The 22,706-nt window shown below is 41.3% G+C and overlaps 1 protein-coding gene across 23 annotated transcripts in view; it reads right to left on the reverse strand.

The window, feature by feature from the left end:
• Window positions 1-22,706, reverse strand: part of ROBO2 (roundabout guidance receptor 2) — a 1,095,356-nt gene that overhangs the window by 35,648 nt on the left and 1,037,002 nt on the right. For 16 of the 23 annotated variants that reach the window (XM_077342393.1, XM_077342374.1, XM_077342384.1 and 13 more), the window contains 6 exons: window positions 21,942-22,069; window positions 16,259-16,540; window positions 15,784-15,909; window positions 13,817-13,973; window positions 3,124-3,384; window positions 553-764 (listed from right to left, as the gene is read on the reverse strand). In XM_077342393.1, the coding sequence (XP_077198508.1) occupies window positions 553-764; window positions 3,124-3,384; window positions 13,817-13,973; window positions 15,784-15,909; window positions 16,259-16,540; window positions 21,942-22,069 (1,166 nt within the window). The remainder of the gene's footprint in view (window positions 1-552; window positions 765-3,123; window positions 3,385-13,816; window positions 13,974-15,783; window positions 15,910-16,258; window positions 16,541-21,941; window positions 22,070-22,706) is intronic. The other 7 variants (XM_077342394.1, XM_077342391.1, XM_077342390.1 and 4 more) reach the window with 1 other exon arrangement.

Genomic DNA, 22,706 nt, shown 5'->3' on the forward strand with positions numbered 1-22,706 from the left:
CAGTTTGAAGAAAACACAAAAGAAACACATCACCATGTATACATTTCTGAATCAGTGTCTATATGTTCAGATGATCTAGTTGGGGTTATTGAGGAAAAAAAATCTTTTTACTTCATTGTGTTCATTGCTTTTTTATACAGCCTCACTCCAATAAAAATATGGAAGTCTTTTATAGATAATGTCAGCTTTTCATGTTGCTCGTGAGATACAAAATATATTATTTTAAAGTCAAGTTTCTTTTTTTTTCTTCCCCACCCTATATAATAGACTTGCTTCTGCAGTAGTGTGAATTTTCCTTGAAAACTGGGATATAATTGAGTTTTCTTTCAAGTCTTAAAAGCTTTTTAAAATTCATGAATTTTCTTATCATTTTGCTGCAAAGCAAACACATTTTCAAATCCTTCTTTAACTTTTGTGTTTAATATTAACATTAACACATTTTAAATGCAACAGAAATAGAGCAGAATAAAATGTGCTTGAACATTATTCTATTTATATGACATATTTTACGCTTTCATAAATAGGGTTTCACTATTCGTCCCATTTGCCTACCTGTCACAGAGCTGTCTAGATTGTCCATGCTGGATCCTGGAGTGTGCTCTAGTCCTCTCAGTGGCCTTGTGATTTCTATAGCTTCTTCTTCAATATCATCTTCATCTTCATCTTCTGGAATATCAGTTTCCAACTCTGATATTAGAGTCCCAGACACATACCCTAATGGTGGAACAGGAGTCTGAGGTGGCTGTGCGGTACTTTGAATGTGCCTGGAACAAAGCAAAAAACATGTATTTAACCTCTGGAAGGACCACAATATTAATGCTGGAATAATTAATCATATAAAGTAATATCAAAGCCAGTTCTTTCAAAATAGCAGATTTCTTAGCTATAGTCTAGCAAGGATGTTTTTTTTTAAACAAACCTGAAATCTGAAAGAAAAATGAAGTCATTCTAAATGAAAACTATTTCCTCGTTAATATGGCAGTGTTTCCTTGGCCTATGACCTTTCAAAACTAATTACTGGGCTGAAAATGAATGTATACTAGAACATTGCTATAGCTACATAATTTATTTCCAGAATAACCAAAACATCAAATGTTTCAAACTGACATATTATACCATTTTAAGGGATTTGTTTTCATTGCTCAAAGCTAAATTTTGGTGAAGTGTGCATTTTCCAAAAATGGCCTCCTCAGAACATGAGGTCAGTAAATATGGTTGATTTTTTCCGTATCTTTTAATGTCTAGTCTAAAAGAGGTAATATGAATGGTAAGTGCAATTCCATCTATATGCAGTATTTTTAGATTAATAGGTGTGGGTGCTTGGGCTCAGTTAAGATATAATGATGTTGAGGCACAGTGTGTTTGAGATATGATTTATATTGGTGCATCATTCCTGATCTAAAACACACAGATTACATAATGAGATTCACAATGTTAACTGACATCAAAAGTTGCACCTGCAGTTTGTATGCCACCACAGGAAGCATAGCAGCTGCAATGTACCGGCTGAAAGCATGCCAGGTCATGCATCTGTGTCCTGCCTGGCACAATTATACATTTAACCTAGACCCAAATTAGCTGATACTTGGGCTTCTGGCTTGTTACAAAAACAAGCTCTATCCCATCGAGGAAGTGGCCTAAGCACCCTGTTGATTGGATGCAGCTTGCAAACGCGGTTGGTGTATTGAAAAATATCCAAAGAAAACAGTTGGCTTTGGCATCAGCAGAGAATATGCTCAAGCTTCTTTGACCTATAATAACTCTTGTAATGTACATTTTGGCCTCTGTATGTTATGAAATATATCCACATTTTCCCCATTGGCATGCCACTCAGTCACTTTACTTAATATTTTTACTCATTTCTTGTTTTGCTGAAGTTTATTCTTTTAAAAGACCTCTCTAGAGCCACTAACTCTTTGTACTGTTTTGTAAGGTTGGGGAGCCTGATTTCAACACATGAAGATCTCTCTTTCATGGTTCTACTATTTTGGTAGTTTCTTTCTTTCTTTCTTTCTTTCTTCTTATATTTTTATACCACCCTTCTTAAAGGCTCAGGGCGGTTTACATGAAACAGGAATAATGCAGGTAATTGTTCTCTCAATTAATACTAAAGAACTGTATTAAGATATGTTATGTTATATATCATCTTCGGGATATTTTGCTCAGATTCAACAGAACAGGAAGTTCATACTTGAAAATTCATCCAGATTTCCATGGACCTTCAAGAAAGGAATAGTACATCAACCTGTGCTAAAACAGTTTTTTTTAATGCATACAGTGCTCATTAAAGACACATTATCCTAAAGTGTCTGTGCCTATACTCCAGTGTTTTTGTGGTGACACAGTAAAGCAACTACTCACTGGAACAAGTTTAAGATACCTAGACTATAAGTAGCTTAGTTTACCAATCGTATTAAACACATTTTAAGCACTAACAGTACCAGAGTTATAACCAACTGACTTCACTGAACTGCATAGGGCAACACTAAACATTATCTTAAGTTTTAAGAATTGACAAACTGAAGTAGCAATTGCTAAAATTCATCAGTGTGTTTTAAACTTGGCTTTAGCAAATGAAAGCTAGTGTGGTGCAGTGTTTAAGGGTAGGGGTATGCATTTGGCTATATCCAAGCTAAAAGATAGCAGCAATTTTTGTTTATTCTTTCAGCTGAATATATAATTAAGTATCTTTTTTGTTATCCAAATAGCTGAGCCTCAAAAATCTTGTGGCTTAGAAAATGTGTTTAAAGAGACCACAAGCCCTTTAAATGCCTTTGAATGTTCATCTTACATAAGGCATTTAACAGGACAGCATTCCCTTTATATACTTTTTCCCTCCTCCACTGAAAACAGTGCTGAATGGGTTGGACTCCCTAGTTCAATCAACTTGGGGACTATTCTTTTTTTTTGGGGGGGGGGGGGGAAGAGCACATAGTGCAAATTAAAAAAACAAAACAGACCCTCCCCCATCCCCTGGATTGATTCCACATTATAACCTATGACACAGAATCCTTCTGTGTCAAAATCTCCAAGCTGTATAAAGATAAAAGTTTTGATATATCTTATCCTAAATTTTATACTCTCGTGGCTTCTGGTGTTTTCATCTAGGTTTCCCATATTTACCATGTTTGCTTTGCTATATCAAACTGATAGGCTCTTGTCAGTTCATCAAGGTGGGCTTGAAGCATAGGTTGCATTTCTTCACGTGGAGATGGTGTAAGTGTTGCAGTAGACTGTTGCCCAAAGGAGATTGCAGGGGAAGAGGCAACTCCTCGGACCGGAGGTGTAGGAACTCTGTCATCTTCTTCTTCAAGCTCATCCTCCATTCCCTGATGCAGGTAGGTCTGAACTGGTAAAGGTGGACACCAACCATCACTGTCATACCTAAAATATAAATGGTTCAAGTTTAGGATCATGTACCTAGGGTATAACATCCCAAAAGTTATGAAATATGTACAATAAAAAATTCAATGACATGAATAAAGTACACCCAATGTACTATCTATACCATTCATGTCAACCTGATATATACACTCAAATGAGTAGCCGTGTTGGTCTGAAGTAGCACAATAAAATCAGAGTCCAGTAGCACCTTTAAGACCAACAAAGATTTAATCAAGGTGTGAGCTTTCGAGTGCAAGCACCCTTCATCAGATATATACACTGTGAAATTATGCAGGGCCACTTAACATTAAAAACTGGTAAATGCCTGTGAAATTTTATGAATGGGATATTCAGATGGAGGGCTCTAGTTCTCTTTCAAAATGCTGTCATTTCTCTCCACACACTTCATTTTCAAAAGCTTATACCTGAAAAAACCTTGTTGGTATCTAAGATGCTACTGGACTGGAATGTAGCTTTTCTACTGTATACCAATATAGCTGCCCTCTTGAATCTAGACCCATAATGGCTTAACTGGGCTTTAAATGGTAAGTAATATGATATACAATATGAGACTGCACATTTATTGTCACATTGGTAACAGAAATTCTTATTTTTTTATATCAAGCTAAACCTGGAATAAACTTGTAAAGCTTGGCCTCTTCTATGCACACTGTGATGTGTAATGTTTTTTTTCTCAAAGGATCTGGCTTTTCAAGTTTTGTTTTCATCTTGTAAAGATGTACTTTGGGAAAACTGCAGCCATTATCAATGTGACATTATAAATAACTGGGAAGTGTAATTTGCGAGACAAACACAGTAAAAGCTAAGTCTGAGTTGTGTGAAACTTGAAAATATGCTGTCATCATCACTGATTGCTTAGCTTTAAATAACCAGTGTTGTCTTGGTGACAAACATAATTCTCCCAGCCAAATAATAGATACTGTACACAACTGAGAAGCCAAGACCTGTGTCACAAAGGTTTCTCCACAGATAATGCACCAATTTACCTGTCTTTATGTATCAATGTGGTGTCTTAGAAATATATGGGGGTTATTTGTCTGTTATTGCTCAATTATCTTAGCTGAACAGCAATACATTAAAGTGCAGATTTCAGTTTGTTGTGGAGGAGACAGGGTGTTATTAATCAGTAACTATTTGAACTAAACTTCCTATTTTTTCTTTGTATACGGGCACAATTCAGAAGTGCCCTTGAGGCAAAAACTTCCCTTATCTAAAACTTTTTAGAGCTTTTACTAGCAAAGCAGTTCTTGGTTTGCATCCCATTCAATGGAATTGCAAAAGGAGCAGGTTCAAAACTTCCCTCGCCCCCTGCTGTATTGGGCAAGCTGTTGTTTTTTTCAAAAATACTCGTGGATAAAGTTCTTATAGCCATGGGAGTGATGAGAATTGTGCAAAGCTAATAGTAAAATAAAACTTTGTTGGCCTTAAAGGTGCCACTGGAATCAAACTTTGTTCTGTCCCTCCAAATGTCATATCGATAGACGAGGGAGCAGTTGCAATACAAGATTGAAATGGATTATGGTTAAGAATGGTAGCTTCTAATCTGGCAAGTCAGGTTTGATTCCTTCCTCCTCCACATGCAGCCAGCTGGGTGGCCTTGGGTTAGTCACAGCCCTGGTAGACCTGCTTCAAAAAGCAATACTGCTCTGTCAAGCCCACCTATCTTACAGGGTGTCTGTTGTGGGGAGAGGAAGAGAAGGCGATTGTAAGCCACCTTGTGACTCCTTTGGGTAGTAAAAAGCAGGGTATAACAACCAACTTTTGTTCTTCCTTGAAGAAAATTATATACTTCACACTGTGAACCATAATGAGATGGGAAAGCCTGGTTCATACCTCTTTTCTAGCAGCTAGGGGTATGCATTCAATATATCTGAGCAGAAAAAAATAGCAGAAAAATACCTTATTGGCATTTTCCGGCTGTTCTTTCATTTGGATACAGATTGGGGTTGTGTTTTGGCTGTCCCCCTAATAACTTAATTTTTAAAAATATATTCTGGATTTCTTTTTTGGACAGCTGAATAATTGAACTTAAAGGGCATTTAAAGAGATCTCAGTCTCTTTAAATGCCTTCTGGGTGAATTCACCAGTTGCAGAAGGCATTTAATGGGACAACAAACTGTTTCAATGCTTTTGTAGTTCACTTGTGGCTTGCAAAAGACATTGAAAGGGACTGTGCTTCCTTTAAATGTCTTTTCTCCCTCTAAAGGAAAGGAGGTGCAAGCATGCCAAAATTTACAGCCAAGAGTTTAGAATCATAGAATTATACAGTTGGAATGGTCCGTAGAGGCCATCTAGTCTAACCTTCTGCTCAATGCAAGAGCATCCAAGATAAGTATTGTTCAGCTGCTGCTTGAATACTGCCAGTGAGGGGGAGCTCACCACCCCCTTAGGCAGTCCATCCCACTGCTGAACTACTTTGACTGTAAAATAAAATATTGTTAGCCTGCCAATATCATTCTACACATATTACTGTGGGTCCTATCCTCTGCTGCCAACAGGAACCTTTCCCTGCCCTCTTTTAAGTAACAACTTTTCATATACTTAAAGGCAGCAATCATGTACCCTCTTAACCTCCTCTTCATTAGGCTGAACATCCCCAAGTCACTCAGCCTTTCCTCAAAGAGCTTGGTCCCTAGACCCTGGATCATTCTCATCGCTCTCATCTGAACCCTCTCAATTTTGTCACCTCCACTCCCAGCTATGATAGAGCAGATGAAAGCCAGCTGTCTGTTTCCAGCCCCCTGACATCACCTGCACCATCAGAGAGGCAAAGATGCAAGTTTAGAGCACAGCTTCAGGCTAAAAGGAGAAGAGCTTGGCTTATGGCTAGACATCAGCCACCTGCTGAAAGTGAGAATCAGTTGTTGCAGGATGGGTTTGGAGTGGTTGATGTTTACCTATAAAACATCTTGAGGGATGTTATCAGACTGCTATTCCTCAGGTCCAAACCTTGATCTCTCAGACTGGATTACCATACTTTTTGATTTCTGGATTCTTGAACCTTATATTGGAATGATTTTGCATTCTGAAATCTCTCTAGACTTTGTTTGCTTGGAAGGTCAGTGAAGGACACTACAACCTGATACTGGTACCTGGCCAGCCATTACAGTACCTTAAACATACTGGACTTTTTTGTACACCTCTACTAGCAGATTTATCTTGCCATCAAACCATCACAACAGAAAATGTTTTTAAACACTTTTTGAAGTAGCAAAAGCATTATATGGCTATGGACTAGGCTCCAAGAACAGTTTTGTTGCTGTTTCATTTACATAGATAACGGAGGTTGTTCCTCAAATATGCTAGGTGAAAACTTTAATGAGTCTTGGTAGAGTTTGCTGCTGAAACCCATTGCTTACTTTCTGTATATAGGCTGCGCTTGTGTCACTGCGGGTCTCATTAAGGAGATCTCCAACCCTCCATGGATTCCAGCGTGCAGACTGAACTCCCTGCCAACAGGCTCCTACCATGCCTAAACCGCAGCTATGACAATATAGCAGAACCGTAGTAAGACACGATCACAGGGAGGGTATCTGTTCAGGCTGTGGCCACGAAGTTGAATGAGGCGGAAACACGTGGTGCCTATAAGCATCCTCCTGCTATATCAATGGCGGCCATGGTGAGTCCCAGCCGCTTATTATGTTAGAAGTCATAGAAGCAGGGTCCATATTCAACCTGTGCTTCGACAACTGCACTGGCTTCCAACTGAATTCCAGATCAAGTTTAAGGGGTTGGTAATTATTTTTAAGGCTATTCCGAATCTGGTCCCAGCATATCTGAGGGACCGCCTCTCTGCCTATGTCTGCTCCACAAATTCCAACCAGTTGATGGTCCCTGCCCCCAGGAAGTACGTTTAGCCTCAACTAGGGCCAGGATGTTTTACAAGCACAGTTCTGCAGGGCCTGTAAGATGGAACTCTTCCACCAAGCTTCCACAGGGAACCCAAAGGACAGATTTCGTTATTGAAGCAAGGAACTTCATCATCATGTTACATATTTGTTGTGATGCTGTTTACTAATTTATGACTAATTTACTCTCTCATAACTGCACTCTTATGATTTTTGTTCCATTGTCTGAGGAAGTGTGCAGGCACACAAAAGCTCACACCTTGAATAAAACTTTGGTCTTAAAGGTACCTTTGGCTACCCACCTGAATCTAACAACAACAACAACAACAGTGGGGTAGAGGCAAATACCTCAAAAAAATGATGTGATCCTCTTTCAAAAAGAACATTCATCACCATCATTAAAGCAACCAATTATACATTCTAACAGTATTTATTTGTATTTATTTATTTATTTATATTTCTATACTGCCCATTTCTTTGCAGCTCTGGGCGGTTTACATTGAACATTATGTAACAGCAAATATCAAAGAAACTGTAACATCAAAGCAACTTTCAAAGTATCAAAAGATTACAAATCCACATCTTTAAACCGCCCGTGGCGCCGTGGGCGCCACGGACGAAATAAATGGTTAAGGGGTTCTAAGGTGGGATTTGTCCGTGATGAGGAAGGGTCCGGATTGGACCCTTCCCCGGGACAGACATTCGGAGGGACCCATCGGCAAGCGCGCAGCGCCTGCTGATGGATCCCTCCGATTCCCAGCCCCAGCAACTGCGAGCCGCGCGCAGCGCAGCTCGCAGTAGCTCCCTTTCGCGCCTCCGACGTGTCAGCCCGGCCGCAAGGTACCCCCCCGGCAACCGCGCAGAGGCGGGCGGGGAGGCGCTGTCGGTGGCGTTGAAGTCGCAGGCGCGCCGGGTGGCGCGAAGGCGGGCGGAGGCTCTGGCGGCCAAGCGGCGGAGCTCCGAGCCCAGCGGGGGCTGCCCCACGCCGCGCATCGCGCGCCAGACTCACCTGCTGCGCCTGCAGCGCCCACAGACGCCAGCACAGGCCCTGCAGCGCCTGCGGCCGCGCCCGCGCCGCCGCCGCCCCGCCTGCCTCCGGCACCGCCGCCATCCCAGCCCGCGCCTGCCGCCACGGCCTCCCTCACGGCGCACGGGCAGGCGGACGCCCAGCCCATGGGCCTCCCTCACCCCCGTGCACGCATGCCGCCGCCCGAGGGAGCCCCCGGCAGTCGCGCAGAGCGCGGCTGCCGGGGACTCCCTGCCCACCAAATGACCGCCGCCCGGGGGAGACACCCCATCCCTACTCCTTTCCCACCTGGGATCCCTTCCCGATGGCCATTCCCCACCGCCGCTTCCCCGCACCCACACACACACAAACACACACACACACACACAGCCTCACCACCCAAACCCCATAGCCGCCCCCTTGCCCCGCCGCCACTTCCCAGCGAACACAGACAGACACACACACACAGCCACCCACCGACCGCGCTCTGCCACCCCTTCCCCCACCAAACACATCCACGCACACACTCCTCTCTACCCCTTCTTCCCTCGCCACCTCCCCCTCCCCCTCCCCATTCGCCGCCCGCGATTCCTCCCCACGATTCCCCCCCAACCTTCACACACACACTGGCCCCTGCCCTTTCACCTACCTCTCTGTCTGCCTTCCTTTCTTCCTTCTTACTTCCTGACTTCCTCTCCCCCACTCCACACATCCAAGCACACACTCCTCTCTACCCCCTCTTTTCTCCCCACCTCCCCCTCCCGATTCGCCCCCCATTCTCCCCCAACCTACGCCCCCTGTCCCCTCCCCTTTCACCCACCTCTCTGCCTTCCTTCCTTCCTTCCTTCCTTCCTTCCTTCCTTCCTTCCTTCCTTCCTTCCTTCCTTCCTTCCTTCCTTCCTTCTTACTTCCTGACTTCCTCCATTTCTCCATCTCCTTCCTGTCTCTCTGTCTTTCCATTTTACTTGCTTCCTGTCTCTCTCCTTTACTTCCTTTCTTTCTCCCTTCTACCCATCCCTTCAACCACCCCTTGCCCTTTTTTCTCCCTCCCCTTCTTCCTTTCCTCTTCTTCCTTCCTTCCTTCCTTCCTTCCTTCCCCACAGTCTGTTCTCCCCCCCTCTGCTAGGGCCCGCTATATTTCTTCGACAGCGGGCTTATTTTCTAGTTATAATATAAAAAACAATTAACAGTAACATTGGGAGGTTAATTCTTTCAGTCATGGGGGGGCGTGTTGGGGGACCAGCAGGTGTTCTAAGTCGGTCAGCCTCGAGCAAATTCCTGGTGGAAGAGCTCCCTCTCGCAGGCCCTGCAGAACTGTGGAAGTTTGGGCAGGGCTCTGATCTCCTCAGGGAGCTCGTTCCACCAGGTGGGGGCCAGGACAGAGAAGGCTCTGGCCCTTGTTGAGGCCTGATGCGTTTCTCTGGGGCCAGGGATCCGCAGCTAGTTTGAGGTAGCAGAGCGTAAGACTCTGTTGGGGGTATAGGCAGGGAGGCGGTCTCTCAAATACACTGGGCCCAAACCGTGTATGGCCTTAAAGGTGATTACCTTTAATACAATCCTAACAGGGAGGGGAGAAGCACTCAGGGAGCTGAATGAAATTTGTTACAGCATCTGTCCAAGATACACTAGCATAAGGGCCAATTATGATGACACAGTCCCACAGCACCACTGACCTGTCATTTTCCTGTTTCCCATCCTTGGCAAAGGACAGGGCATGTTGTTGGTTTGGGCTGGGGGGACAGGCAGCTGCTTGACTATACATGGCGAACCAGGCCAGACAGCCCTAAGACTCATTTCCTTGCAGGATCAGAGCCTTGTGCAGCAGCTTCAGGTGTAGTTGTGCATAAATCACCAGTAACCCTTAAGCACTTAGTACAGGTGAATATAATTCACATGGTACCATCATGTGCCTCAAGGTGGGCTCATAGCAAAATCCCCCCTCCATTGGACCACATTTGCAGAGCCTGTCAGGATAACACATCCATGACTGAGTCCAGCATTGCATGTGTGCCCAGTTGCCATTGCTGCATGTTTTGTTTTCCTGCCCCTTGGTGTATACTCCCTCGCCAAGCTCATTGATTCTGGCTGGCCTGCCCTTCACAGTGCAATCACTGAAGAATGACACCACTTACTATAGTGGCATGGTTACGCTCAGAGTACAGTACAAACCACCAAATTTGTTTGCTGGCCACTGCATGTTTGCTGGCCACTTTCTCAAAGGAAAGACGAGCACCATTAGTTACACTGAGGCTGGCCACCACAGTGCAGGCATGATGCAGGATTGCTCTGCCCAAGACCTAAATGTAAAATCCCAAACAAGAGTGACACAAGAATTTGTGACAGAACTCTTTGTATTTCCAGAGTATCAACAGACTATCATGGTTTTTTGACATGGTCATCAATGTATGTGGCCATGATAATTTAATTGAGAACAAAATAGGCTGTTCCATAATGCTAATGATGATGATTGCCAAGTAAATATCTGAAGCTGCATTATCATTGCCTCATCTAATCATGTATTGATTCCAGCCCCTCTTTAGGCATATTTCTTCTTCCAGCCCTGTGACAAGAAATCCTTTTAACTGAAGACAAATTAACTGAAGTGGGGACCGTCCATATGTAAAGTATAAGTAAGCATAGTTGCACTTAGTATGTGAAGTTTGTTGGTCTTCTGTGCAGGCATACATGGGACTATGTGTATACAGGCTAGCAGAGGATTTTTCTAGAGCTTTCTAGATGTAGAGAGTGCTCCCCCTTTCAGTCCAGAGGGGGCAATTCACACTCAATCTGGTACATGACTAGGAAAGGGTAAGCAGCCTTTCCTACAATTTCCTTTCACTGCTGCAAGGACTTTTCCCAATTTACAAGTCTGGTTCCAAAACTAACAAGCAATGTCTCAATAGACTGTTTTTGAAGTCTGCTAACTAGTAACAAGTCATCTAAGAAAGGGAATGAAAACCGTGTTTGCAAAAATAGGCAACCTTCAGGGCTTAAACAGTTAGACAACAATTATGACAGGACTGGTTTTGCTTGGATAGAGTTTCCTGAGGGTAAGGAACATGAAGAAACTAATCTGAACTCTCTTCAGTTTGAACTCTATTCACCAAATAGCTCAGCAGGTTTTTCCAGCTTTGTCAGGCCAGACTGTTAATACCCTACCTGGCCACAGATTACTTAGCCACAGTTATCCACACAATGGTCACCTCTAGATTAGACTTCTGTAACTCACTCTGTGGGCCTTCCGTTGTGACTACACCAGGAGTTACAGCTGGCTCAAAATGCAGCTGCCAGAGTCTGCACCAGAACACAGTAGAGGGCTCATATATGCCCTGTGCATTTGCTCCCAGCTGCATTAGCTCCAAATGGAATACCGGATTAAGCTTAATGTATTGTTTTTGTTCTTTAAGGCAATCTGCAGTACAGACCTGGCATACCTGAGTGATCCCTGGCCCAAGAGAGGTTCACCTGGCCTCGATCAGGGCCAAGGACTTTTTGGTCCTGGCCCCCACCTGGTACAATGAGCTCCCAGAGGAGACTCGAGCCTTGTTGGAGCTCACTGGGTCTGCAAAATGGAGCTCATCCACTAGGTATTCAATTGAAACCGGGCCACTAGAAATATCTATGAACACCACCCTTCCTCAAAACACGCTCCCTCACAACATCCTGGATGTGGTGAGTAATTTAATGAGGCCTTGGAGTAAAGGACATTGATAGTTTCTGCTTTTGATTGTTTTAAGCAATATTTTAAATTAAATTGTTAGTTTTAAATTGTACTCCACCCTGAGATAGCTCGGGTGAAAGAGATGATCCTATAAATCCCATAATAGTAATAATAATAAATATTAATAATTAGAATTGAAGCCCGCTATAGCCAAAATACAGCGGGTGCTAGCGGGCAGTGGGTGGGTGCGGGAGGCCCTCCCGGCTCCCCTGGCCTGTGTGACCCCCTCCCCCTGGCCCCCCAAGACCCACGCTGAAGCCTGCCCCGGCCGTCCCCATTCCTCGCCGAGTCCCTGTCTTCAGTGTGGGGCTTGGAGCAGGCCCGCCACGTCTGGGATGTGGCAGGCCTCCTCTGAACACCGTGCTGTAGCCTCCCCCACCTGGTTGCCTCTTCCCCGAGTCCCCGGCTTCAGTATCAGATTAGAAGTCCGCACTCCCAACCATTACACCAAACTGGCTCTCAATGCAGAAGGTAGACATTTTTCCTAGACCAAATACTTTTACAGAATACTTATTACAGAAACACTACTCCTAAATGGACTGCTAATTAATTTGTAAAGTCTAGGACTATATAAGGGCAGCCTATGCAGATACATTTAATAGGTTTTAAGTGGTTTCACAATTTCAAAGCAAGTACTACCTGAGATCAAGTAGCCTTCCATTTTTATGTATAACATTGCCACTATGATCTAAAATAATTATGATGAATGTCACAGATCTCTGTCTATCAGAAGTAAGCAGTGCATTTAGGCAGCCATGATTCAGATTAAGTTTGCATGGGGAGGGGAGAGGGAATATAACATTCTTCACTGAAACCTGTGCTCCTAGCTGTTATCACAGTTCTAAAGGAGAAAATCTGTTAAAAATCCATCTTTTCTCCTTAAAAAGTCTAATAAAAGCATATGAATATAGATTTCAATTGGGGAAGCAGAGCTGAAGGTGTAAATAATGTTCTCTGATCCAAACTGCTGCTTTGGATGCATGCAAATTACTTTTTGTAAACTTATGGGCATCCATAATCTCTGAAATGTCTGTCTTGTTCCTACCTTTCTTCTTAGAGGATCAGGAATGATTTTGTCAATAAAATGATGTTCTTTCTACTGTACAGTAAACTTGCCAGGATAGTACCACCTCAAACCCTGAAACATATAGTACAGGATTTGGTGATATCTCATTGATTAGCAGTGACAGTATTTCCACACACCACTAAGTCATGCATAACATGTTATTCATGAACACATGTAATCATATTCATGTGGCTTTGAAGACACATGCTGTTCATCACAGTAATTTCTTTAAAAAAATGGAAAGTAATTATGTAAAATATATAAGTAACAGTAGCTGAAAATATTTTCCCGTCTTTAATCAACATGTGCAATTATGTATGCATAGAAATATTTAATCAAGCCATCAAAAGTGTGGCTAGTTGATGTCCCTGAGATTTCAGTCTTCCACCTATTGGTCTTGATAATAAGCTCCAAATTCTGAGGCTGGGGGCCAGAGATTAAGACCAGGGAGAAGTACAGTACAATATGAAAAAAAGAACATTATGATTGTAATATTATTTTAAAAATTATTGATTCTTATTTGAAACAGTGAGTGAGCATGTGTAAATGCAAACACGTAATTATAGAAGAGTTTATTATATTATATATATGTATGATGATAATATGTATATCAAACCATCTATGAGCTCTACACACTCCAGTGCATAAATGCCAAACTCACATTAAAATGCCACAAACAGATTAGTCCCTAATAACATGTATGAACACGTACAGCATAGCTGGGAAATACTGAATCCCAAGTTGCATTCCACGAGCAAAACAAACATTACCCTGCTTCTTGCTGATCCACGCCATAGTGTTCTAGCTCTGTGCCTGGAAGAGGTTGCACTGGAGGGGGTGGGAGAGGGATGTTGGCCCAGTTAGAGCCATTATTTTTCTGTGGCTTTGAAGTATTTTTGTTTTTCTTTTTCTTCCCTCCTTTCCCACCTGAAATCAAGAAACATCATAAAAATAAGAACAAAGTTGATTATTTATATTTCATGAAAGAGCGCCAATTCCAGATGGCATGCTCAAAAAAGAAAGAAGAGAGAGGAGTATTTTTATCTTAGCAACATCAGCAGTAACATGTTATAGTTGTCACAAGGTTATAAATAATAATAGGGTGCAATAGAATGAAAATAGGCTGTATAATTGCCCAGAATTACTTCTTTTTATTTCACACACTTCATATAGCCTAGCCACAATGAAGCATAAGCTGAATAAAAGTTAAAATGTACTTGTATCAAAATTGTATTTATTGATTTATTCATGTCTGCTTTAAGCTTCCGTGCAACCATTGTTGGGAAAAATAACAGACTGCAGAAAATTCTTTCAAATGGCAGATCTCTGTGTATTCATAATAATATTTTACATAATTTATCTCTCTTTCACTCTGTGGAAAAAAGTTGTTAATCACAAACTACTTTTTGAATTGGTGTTTCTCTCACAAGGACAAAAGTAACAGTTAAAATATCAGTTATTAATGTAAGTGGTTTCTCACTAGAACAGTAGTAAGATGTTCCACTGTAAAAGTATTGATAAGCTCTCCTTGGTGATATTGCAAGCACATATAATTTAGTGATTTCTTCAAAAACAAAAAAAATGTCTTCCAGACAACTTGAAGAGGACAGGACAAGAAAACAAGGAGTCAAGAAGCAAGACATATCAAAATCAACCAAAATACTGTTTGTTTGTTTGCTTGTTTGTTTTTGGGGGGAGGGGTGCAATGAAAGCAACTGGAGATAGCTGGCGGGATGTTGACAGTGAGATAATTGGCTAACACCCCCCTCCTCTTGCAGATTTATTCAATGGAATCCAACCCAAAACCTGGTGAAACATAGGAGAACTTTAAGGACAATTCTGATACACGGTGTGAGAATCATGCTATGAAGTGCAGGCCAAGGAAGGAAGAAGCAACTAGGGGCAGGGATTAAGCAATCATATAAGGGGACATTTGAGATGCTAGTTGTCTTGAGTGGTAAGAAATATAGGAAAAGAAGGCAAAGGGGCTGTAAAAACAAAAAAGAGATAGCACTGAAAAAGCAAGGCTATTAATTAAAGTGACTCTAGATCTGATGACTAAATGTATTAGTAGAATCATTTTGCACAGTGCAATTTCACACAAATTGTTTGCAATTACTTCTAATGATAGTTGCACTATTTCCCAATTATGTAGGGCAGTCATTACAATATGACATGCAACGTAATACCTATAGTTTATGTTTGTATACAGCTTTGAAACTTTTAACCAGACACTGTCATAAGAGCACTTTTCTTTCAATGCCAGTATATTACAAGGGGCAGATTTCTTGATACACAATCGAAATATCATGAAGCCTCATAGGAGTTGGGAGGATGGCAATAATAATACAGCAAAAATATTAACCTCATCATGAAGCTCCACAGAGAAAGCCAGTGCCATAAAGAGAAGATTGATTTACGAATAAAATCAGCGTGGATGTTACACAATAAGATTTCCAATCATGCTGAAATACAGAGTACAAAGGCTACAAATATTTTCTTATTATCTGTAAATGGGCTTCTAGTTCAGTTAGGGGAAATAAGGTACATAGAATTTTTTTCTTCTATCCAAGTCATGGTGACATATTCACAGAAATCTAAATGGAAGGGACACCATAATATCTAAACACAGGCTCTTAATGTATTGATCATTCCTTCAGGGTTGCCATCGGGAATATAAAGAAAGCTGCTTACAAACACAAATACTTCTCCTTACATACATTTTATTAAAACCAACCTGAGAGGCTGCCACTTCTTTCTGAGCTGTTGTGAGAGCTGGTGGTGCTGAAATCCTGTGACTGGTTGTGTGGCATTCTATTAGACAATCCCTCAGCCAATCGATAGTCAGGAATGTAAAGTAAGGCTAAGGGTTAAAGGGCAAAGGTCACAGTGCCATCATGTGATTAGTTTATAGCACATGCAAAGCATGCAGTTAGCCAATAGACAGCTGATGTAGTTCAACTCTGGAAAATATTTAACCCAGTATATCCTAATGGCGATAGAGATGGCGAGGTAGATACGCAGAGTATTAGCAAAAGTTGAAGCGAGCAGAAAATTATAGGGATATGTGAAGGATATACAAAGTACTGAATGCATGCAAGGTATGCCATTAGATAAGGGGGGCAGGAACAGAGGAGAAGGAACTGGTAGGTAAATCATGCACAATATTCTCAGAAACAATTCTTGTAAGAAAACTTAAGAGGTGGAATCACCATTGTTGCCTTTGCTTTGATCAGGTAAAGAGTAACCAAATCCCATTAGATCACTTTTTTGTTGAATTGAACTTTTCCACTGAGGGTCGGGTAAATCAACTGCCAGTTCATGGATGCTGTTGGAGTGCAATATTTGTGTAGTGGCATACGGCGTAGCCTGTGTTATCTGACTGGAACTGTTGTAACTTGTTTTGGTTGTGAAATCAATGCTGCTGTAAATGGCTCCATCAGAAAGCATCGTGGCAGTTTTATCTCCTTGGCCTGGAACTGGAGGCAGCACATCTGTGATGAAAATATGGATATGAAACAAACCATTGATGCACAAGAAACCCAAAACTCCCAGGTTTTTAATATGAAAAAATAAATGTGTCACGTTTGCATTTCAGCAGAGACAGACTCCATGAGCCAATGAAGGGAAGATGATATACAACCATTGCCTCAGTATAAGCATCTGTGACAAACTTTCTCCTTGTCCTTCATGTCTCACTGCTTAAAATCATCTTTCCCTCATGCCGTCAGCTGTGAAAGTTTGGAATATTTCTGTTCTGAATAATGTTTTCAGTTGTTCATTTCATGTCAGAACCAATGAAACTGTGCTCTGGGGTAGATGATGAAATGAATGACTTTACGAGAATAAACAGCCTCCCCCTGCTTCTCCTGCCTTTGCCACCATCACACAGACACATCTTGTGACTAGCATGAGACAGGACTCCTGAACTAACACTGATCTTTTCTCAGACCATTCTCATGATTTTGTAAAAAAATGTTTTACCTAGTACTTTATTTGGCTTGATTTTTGAAGTGAAGCTAAACATTTTTTTTGACAGCAAGGGGGGAGGGGAAGAATACAGAATAAATCATTTTGGAATGTGCCAAGATTTCATGAGATACAAAGAAAATTACTGTAAAATAACAGTAATGATAAACTTAACCCACTATGGAAATTGAAGGATAGCACTGTTGAAATAATGGGTCCCTATTATAGTGAAATCAAAGAAATAAAGGATATTTAACCGGAGAGCTTGCAATTTGTTCATGTGCTACTTCATGAAAGTTTTCTAGCCACAGTGATAAATTAATAACTTTAATCTTTTGGTGTGCTGAAAGCTGCCTCATATATCTCACCCTGACAGTTTCTGACACATCATGAAATTAATCTTCTAACGAATGAAAATATAAGGGTTGCAGAAGGATAAATGCAGAAAGGTTTGGAGTTTTAAAATTGAATCACAGACATTTCAACAACTGTATGCATTAATACATATGGAGCCAAATACCAGAAGTAAGTTTAAGGAAGTTTAAAAGTTTTGTTGACATATTTTAATGACTTCGTCAAGCTGTAGTCAATGCAGGTCACCATATTTTTGACTCCCTGTAAAATATTCTTGAAGCAAGGTAAAACTTCAGAGTTAAAAACAGTTGAGTTGTTTTATAACATATTTGTAATTTAGCCTCTTTTTTCCAACAGACTGCCTTGACATTCACCTGTTCAAGTCATGGTGTAATTAGGCAAAATGAGAGAGATCCTCATGATCAGATCTAGACTTTTGTAATGGTTTTAAAAGCAAGTATGGGCAGAGATTGACCTGGACTGAAACCCTGGGAATAGGGTTGTAAACTATGAGAGAAAGCTTTCTTCCCAGCCTCTACTTCCTTGAGTTCCCACTGGACCTGGTAGGGGTAAAAGAAAGTCAGCAGTAAGAAAACAAGAGTCCTGGATCCAGGTTATGCTATGACTTTTAGGAACTTGGAACATTTGTGCACAGAATTATGATTCTGAACAATATGGAATGCTGTTGGGCATCATTGCCAGTGCCAGCGGGAGGAAAAAAAATCACCTGTATTCTGTAGCAGGGGTAGTCAACCTGTGGCCCTCCAGATGTTCATGGACTACAATACCCATGAGCCCCTGCCAGCAAATGGGTATTGTAGTCCATGAACATCTGGAGGGCCACAGGTTGACTATCCCTCCTCTATAGGAACCCTAGCACTCTGTAGGAATGGACAAAAATTCTGTGGCTATACCACAGTGTTTCTGTCAATTCCAAGAGAGGTTTGTTATCACTTCAAGGAAACCTGGAAGCAGTAATACACCTCTAGAAATTGCAGACATCACAACTTTGCTGGCAGCCACAAGACCAAATCCCTGCCCTACTCTGTATCATGCTGGGTGCCAGACAGGATCTGGTATCCCTACGTATGGCTTCAGAAAAAGTGAGCCTGACGATACGTGGCCTTCTATGATATTTACACTGATTTTGTAGGCATAAAGTCCAGGAGGGCTTTCAGCCAATATTTGTATGAAACATGCAAACTGATACTTTGGTTGTCTTTCTAAACATTAACTGACTTTTGAGTATTTCCAGTCATTCTTTTTTGTATTTGCTATACTTCTCTCTCAGTTTTCTCTCTCATTCTCTTTCAGGAATAAAGGGAAAGTGGGAAAAAAAGTTTGAAAAAAGCAAAGAAAATCATAGATAGAAGCAAATAAAAAAGAGGAGGAGAAAAAGATACAGGAAGATGGGACTAAAAGACCAGTATAAAATATCACTCTGTTCTCATTCAAGGCTGCAATCCAATGCACATTTGTACAAAGAGGAAATTAGTTCTCAGTAAACATGCCAACTTCATGCTGGGAATGATTAGAAGAAAAGTGAAAACAAAATGTACAGTAATGTGTCTGTATAAATCTATGGCAAGGGCTTGTTGAGTCACTATAGCCCAAAAAGGATATGGCAGAGCTGGGAAAAAAAACAACAGAAGTGGGAAACTAAGATGTTGGAAGGGGTGCAGCACCTTTCCTTTGATGAAAGGATAAGGATAAATGATTTGGGGCTTTTCAGTTTAAAAATAAGATGATTTTGAGAGGACATGTCAGAGGTTTATTATACATGAAGTGGAGAAAGTGAATAGAGGTAACTTCTCTCCTTCTCCCATAATCACAGCACTCAAAGGCATTAAATGGTGTGGATGGGCAACAGATACAACAATCAAAAGAAAATAGTTCTGTAAGCATCAAGAATTTGTTGTGAAATTCACTGCAAGTGGATATAGCAATGGGTAAAGATGTAGGTACTTTCAAAGAGGATTCATGGAGGATAGGTCCAACACGGGCTATAACCCTTAGAAATCAAGAAGAAACTCTATATTCAGAGGCAGCAAATCTCTTAATAGCAGTGTTGGGAGGCAACAGCAGGAAAAGTCCTCAGTGTTGGTCCACTAGATAACACTGGCTTGATCCAGCAAGACTTTTCTTGTGTTCTTAATAAATTCTATTACAACCTAGGTAAGGAACTTGATGAACCAAAGTTTGAAGTAATCATCCGGGCAACATCTAGCTGGTGTATGTTAATGGTACCAATTTCTTCCTCTGCACTGATACAACTAGCTGTGCTGGATCAAAAAAGATCCCAAGATACATACCACACAATATTTACATCTTAACATTTCACTCTAAGGTTGGCCTTTTAAGAAGACCTCCTTTGATGCTCCAACTGGTCTTGGTGCAGCAGGGGCAGGTTCTGGTGATACAAGGCTTTTGAAGAACAGGACCCCATAAAAGGACTATTAGGTATTGAAATTCCTGGGACCTGGGTGTTCAGACATTTTGCTCTCACAATGTAACAAGCCAGGCACAAGCACAATACCTGATAGTCTGGCTTTAATTTAAATTTCAGGGCTGCAGGAAAAGGTAGAATCCTCTGTAAGAACTTTATATTAATTATTGTAACATTTTGCTAACTTTTTTACCAAAACAGAATACTGCCATATCTTTTTCAGTTATGCGAAATCTTAAACAAGCTGGATAGCATTATTAGTCTGCAGAAATCCAGTGGCACCTTAGAGAATAACATTTCTGTCCCAACACAGAACATGAATTCCTATTGAGGTTTTCCCTTTATTAATTGCTGTAAATCCGAGAGTTCATCTTTCACTTGACTTTCTTCCTTCATTTTAAAAACATTGGAGCACTCCAGAGGAAATTTTGTCTAGATGTTTTGTGGCTCTCAGCAGTCTCTGCTGGCTCTAACTATTTAGCAGAATGGAAACAATGGTTACGACCCTAAGCTTGAACTTAATTCCACATACTCTGAATCATTAGTCAGAAAAATCCTGGAAAATTACTCCTAACAGCAAAATGTTTAAAAAGAAATGAAACTCAAACAAAATGTAATGGCGACATGTCTAATATTTGAATATCCCAATTTTAAAAGCTCATAGACTGCTTCTACTTCCCACTGTAGCTGCCATTTCTGCAAACCTAGCTCTTATTTCATTCCACTGCTAATCTGTAACAATAGGAGCTGCAGTTCCCAGCAGTAGGTCTCAGGTGTCAGAAGGGCAGACATCACCAGCCAAAAAACAGACTGTGCTAGCCGAGAAGTGTCTGTGGCCATGTGTATTGCTTTTGAAGGGCCCATGTGAGGGGGAAGAGCTTTCCCTTCAGCCTAACTGCCTGGAGATGAACTGTATTTCCAGGGGATCTTCAGACCCCACCTGGAGGCTGGCATCCCTAAACCTCAATGGGGTACAATGCTACAGAGTCAACCTTCCAAAGCAGCTATTTTGCCTGTGGAGCTGATCTTTATAGTCTGAAGATGAGCAGCAATTCCAGGAGATCTCCAGGCTCCAACTGGAGGTTGGCTATCCCTGATCTGGAAATATTCCTTGAGGTTTGGAAGCTGGGCCTCAAAAGTGTATAATACCTCCATAGCCACCTAGCCAGCCACATAGTGCCCCCAGATCTATTTCAGGTCAAGAAAACATTGCAGAGAGGAGTAGGGTTGCCAGATTGGTGTAGGTTCATGTTCTGGAATTCCACACTACTTAGGTGTGCGTAAACCTGACTAGGGTCAAGACTGCTGTGCGTAGAGAGACCTCCTCTTATGGTTGCCAGCTTCCAAGTGAGGCACTAAACCCACACCAAACCATGAGCTAGCACCCATTGTATTACAGAATGTAACAGGCTTTACTACTACTTTTAAAATAAGATCTGAAGAGAAACCAGAGTATTAATTTTTTTAATAACAAAAACGATAGTCAGTGGTAGGACATCCATTTTGGAGGAAAAACTAGAAATGACAGCAGTCCACATTACAATTCAGTTTTACTACAGGGTCCCTGGTGATTCCTAGATTAAGGTGACCAGATTGTCCAACTTTTGGAGGACATCTGGGGGCACCTGGCAAATTGTACTTATGTTGAAATTTAAAAATATATATTACAATACTATTTTTGCGTTCTATGAAAATTTTTGTTGCTCCATATAGACCAGATTTTTAATGAAGAAGCCCCCCCCCCCCCCGGTCATTGGTGTCCTGGTTTACCAATGTTAAAATCTGGTCACCTTATCCTAGATACACCTGGCTTTTCCCCAGAAGTGACATTACACTGTTGCAGCAATGTCCTTCATGTCCCCACCCTGCTAGCTTCCTACTGATTGATATATGGTGCCTGGCAACTCTACCTCTCACATGAATTGAATTTACAATTGGGAAGTGACTAAAATTGGGGAGTGTATTGGAAGCAACACTGTCAAAAAAAAAATTAATCCATCATTATCTTCCTCAAATGTAATAGATGCTTAGTGATTTAAAGGGCAATTGCAGTGCCATAAACACTTACAAAAAATGTTTGCAAAATGCATTTGGGACACTATATCATATTTTCATGAAATACCCACCTCCACGGCCAAAATTCCCAAGATCATTTGGCCCACTAGTACTGTTGTTGACCGGCAGGCTGGTGGCAGGCCAGGAGTCTGCAAGCCAAGGATAACTGGGGTCACCTGTATTTAATAGGCCTGGTCGGCTGAAGAAATAGAAAGACAAAAGATATGTCATGATAACATTAGAGATTTTATACATTTCCCCACTGGGAAGCTGTACATAACACAACATTTATGAGATTTTACATTTATTTTGCATTCAAAATTTTAAGCATACTGTGAGGTGACAAATTTCAGCAGGTTAATTGGGACTTTATACTAATCAGCACTGTCTGTGAAAATGGGATGAAACATCGGTTACAAGTCTGCTAGAATCTCAATGAACTCTGTTGTCTGTCTTGAAACAACGAAAGGCTGCAGAATGGAAAGATCCTACACTAGGAATGAATGATAAATTGCCACCTCAAGGGAACAATCACTCAAAGTGACTGTTCTGTATCAGCCATTTCCAGGACTCTGGGCTACTATTCCTTCACTTCCTGCATCCCAAATATATGTCTGTCATTCACAAGCTGCTAGCTCTTTCTTTGAGCATTCTAGCTTTGAGTGGGATAATGGAAAGTTCAAAAAAGCATTTTTATCTGTGTCAACAGGCTTTCATGTTCTTTTGATTTGATTTCAAAGAAACACACTAAAGACCATGCAGAACAAATGGAACTATTCTTTGTAAGCACAATTTAAACATTTTGGTTTATCCTGGAAACAAATGAACACAATTCT

Source organism: Paroedura picta, chromosome 6 (assembly GCF_049243985.1).
Source record: "Paroedura picta isolate Pp20150507F chromosome 6, Ppicta_v3.0, whole genome shotgun sequence".
Taxonomy (NCBI): Eukaryota; Metazoa; Chordata; class Lepidosauria; order Squamata; family Gekkonidae; genus Paroedura; species Paroedura picta.